The 3,112-nt window shown below is 37.6% G+C and overlaps 1 protein-coding gene across 1 annotated transcript in view; it reads left to right on the forward strand.

The window, feature by feature from the left end:
* The window catches only part of LOC103610970 (receptor-type tyrosine-protein kinase FLT3-like), a gene marked incomplete at its 5' end in the record, with an annotated part of 35,351 nt that extends 32,381 nt beyond the window's left edge, over window positions 1-2,970 (forward strand). The window contains 3 exons of the mRNA XM_008595019.1: window positions 1,721-1,832; window positions 2,222-2,321; window positions 2,760-2,970. Coding sequence (XP_008593241.1) covers window positions 1,721-1,832; window positions 2,222-2,321; window positions 2,760-2,916 — 369 coding nt within the window. The remainder of the gene's footprint in view (window positions 1-1,720; window positions 1,833-2,221; window positions 2,322-2,759) is intronic.
* Window positions 2,971-3,112: the final 142 nt, after the last annotated feature.

Below are 3,112 nucleotides of genomic sequence, written 5' to 3' on the forward strand. Positions count from 1 at the left end.
CCATTCTCACTTAAAAAGCAAAAATCTCATTACTTGCACTTATGTCAGTTCCCTTAGCTATAAAGCAACTACTGAGTTATGTTTCCAATTACGAGAAAAGCTAATAGTTACAATAAAGCATTTTTCACAATATATATAACATAAACTAAATATTAAATATAAAAATTAAAAGGCATAGTATTTAAATATTAATTAATGAATATTTGTCATCCTGTTACTGTTAACACAGGGAAACCTAAAACATGACTGAATGTGCTTGTTAAAAAAAAGCAACTAAGGACAGATGTGTCGTTTACAAGAGAACTATTAGAAATACTAGATGATAAAATTGTGTAGTTGAAAGAGGGTAGTTTTTAAGAATCCCACCTGAGCCCCTACTCCACTTCTTTTTAGTTATTCATTTTTGGGATTTCTCTCTGTATTATTACATGAAATAATAAAAACAAATGCTGATATAGTGCCTACTACGAGGGTACTTCAAAAGGTTCATGGAAATAGTTGTATGGTCTTTTAATGCTATTTTTCCATGAACTTTTTGAAGTGCACTCATATGTGCTAAGCACTATTCTAGTTGCTTTATGTTTATGAATTCATCTAGTCCTCAGAGCACCCACTGTGTGGGTGAGGGAACCGAGGCGCAGAAGTCACTCGCCCATGGCTACACAGCCTGTGGACTTGCACATGGAGAGTCTGAGCGCTGAGTCCGTGCAGAGCACTGTGACACAGCTGGAGTGCTTCCCGTGAGGGTTAAGCCTGTACCTCCTGTTTTTAGAGTAAGCCAATAAAACCAGCATGAAAGCACCTCATGCAGGGTAAATGTCCAATAAATGTGAAAAATCAAATTAAACTGTATTCCCACTAGAATCAAATAATCATCTTAGCTGACTTAAGATCTAGTCCTCAGTCATTATAGCTGAAGTTATAAATATGATGACTGCTCATATATGGTTATGCAATTTCTACCCTATCAGCTGGTTGTCTCTGACGTGGAAAGGTGCATTTGGAACCACTATTAATTCCTTTAATTAATCAGATTACCAGACTAGCCTGCTTGATTCAATAAGCTCATCAATTTGTATAGGATTTAAAAGAGAGTTTCTTTCTTGAGCTTTGATTTTACTTGGCAGATTAAATGGATGCTGTGAAGGGTCCCCAACCCATGAAAAGAAAATCATTATGAAACATTCTGCCCCAGTAACCTATCCTTCTTGTGTCTTGATCCTCACCTGAGGCTGTATAAATCATAACCCCCTTTCATGCTTTTGGAAAGTACTGAAGCCACAGAAGCCAGCCTGGTATCATTCTGGAAGTGATGACATATGCCGTCTTTACCACATTCTTGCAGGTGGCATTTCCACTAAAGTTCTTCCAAGAAATGCTTTAACAAAAGATTCCACTAATTCACTTGTACCAACTTACCTCTGGGCAACTGACCGGCTACTTCTTAATGGAAAGTGAGGATCTACTGTTAAACTAACAATTCCAAGCACAAGCCTTTGTTCAAGATGAGTCTTAAATATGTTTTGTTGTTTAGGCTACTATTATTAGAATGTTAATCTGAAAGTGAAAAGCTTCCACTTGAGGAATGTGGTTTTCTTAATTAAGCTTTAAGAGTGGCCTTGGGAAGGCAATACATTTCATCATGTAGCTGACAAGAGAAAAGAAGTAATGTTTGTACGTGGAAAATTCACCTTCTTACCTCCTCTTGGGTTTTACATAGGCCCGTCTGCCTGTAAAATGGATGGCTCCTGAAAGCTTATTTGAAGGCATCTACACAATTAAGAGTGACGTCTGGTCATACGGAATATTACTCTGGGAAATATTCTCACTTGGTATGTTTGGCAGTTTGCTGCCCTCCCTGGGCTCAGGGCTTTGCACATTCTGCTCTTTCTGCACCCCTCCCCCACTCTGCTACCTCCTAAGTCAGAGCATGTGTGACAGACATGTCGCCTCGATTGCTCCCATAGCTTGCTGGTCTTACTATTCTTTTGGAGCATGTGCCACTTTATGCTTTATTTGCTGGTGTCCATAGGTCTGCCTTCCCCACTGTCTATAATCTGCTTAAGAGCAGGCACCCTGACTTTTTATTTTCCAGTTGTAGCCCTAGCACCAAATAGTGTCTGGCACATCAGAGCTCTCAATACATATTTATTAATTTGATGAATAAATAAACAAATGAAGAAATGAATGAATGGCTATATTTCTCCAATGTTTTTCTCAGGTGTGAACCCTTACCCTGGCATTCCAGTTGATGCCAACTTCTATAAACTCATTCAGAGTGGATTTAAAATGGATCAGCCATTTTATGCTACGGAAGAAATGTAAGTTCAAATCAGACTGTAAATTGGTTGAAATCAAATTTACAGTAAAACTTATTAATGCAAAGTTCATATGATTCCTCTTAAAAAAGGAAAGAAAACTCTTCTTTTTGTTTTGGGGATTTCTGAACAAAACTAAACCTTTTCTGTCCTCAGAGGCACCTACTTCCACATTTTAGTTCCTTTCCTTGAGGCATCCCTGAGGGCGATTAGACTCCATTTCCTCTGTCATATTTCTTTAAATGCATTTCTGCCCATCCTCTCATTTTTCCATTCTGATATGAGTTTAAAATCTAGTGGAGTATTTGCTACAAAACAAACATGCCATAAATAAGTAGCTCTGCAGGAATCAATGGTGCTTTATTACTATATGGAAAACGGTCTAGTTTGCTTTATTCAGATTTCCTCATCTTGTTCCTTATGCTATTATTGCTTTTGCAGATACTTTATAATGCAATCCTGCTGGGCTTTTGATTCAAGGAAACGGCCGTCCTTCCCTAATCTGACTTCATTTTTAGGATGTCAGCTGGCAGATGCAGAAGAAGCGGTATGTAGCAGCGAGGAGTTTATAGAACATTATCGTAAAGGAAATTGGTAATTTAAAATACTTACTGGTGACTTCCTAAGAATCCAGAGGTACCAGGTCATCTTTGTCACCACAATTTGTTTTGTTTACCCTTTAAAAGTTGTATGGGGTGAGACATATTTATTGATAAATTAAAAAAAAAAAATACCTTTTCTGAAGATTTCAGCCAATTGATCAATAAGTTAAAAGCTCTTAACTACCAGTGCAC

The sequence above is a fragment of the Galeopterus variegatus genome, unplaced genomic scaffold (genome assembly GCF_000696425.1).
Source record: "Galeopterus variegatus unplaced genomic scaffold, G_variegatus-3.0.2 Scaffold12179, whole genome shotgun sequence".
NCBI lineage: Eukaryota > Metazoa > Chordata > Mammalia > Dermoptera > Cynocephalidae > Galeopterus > Galeopterus variegatus.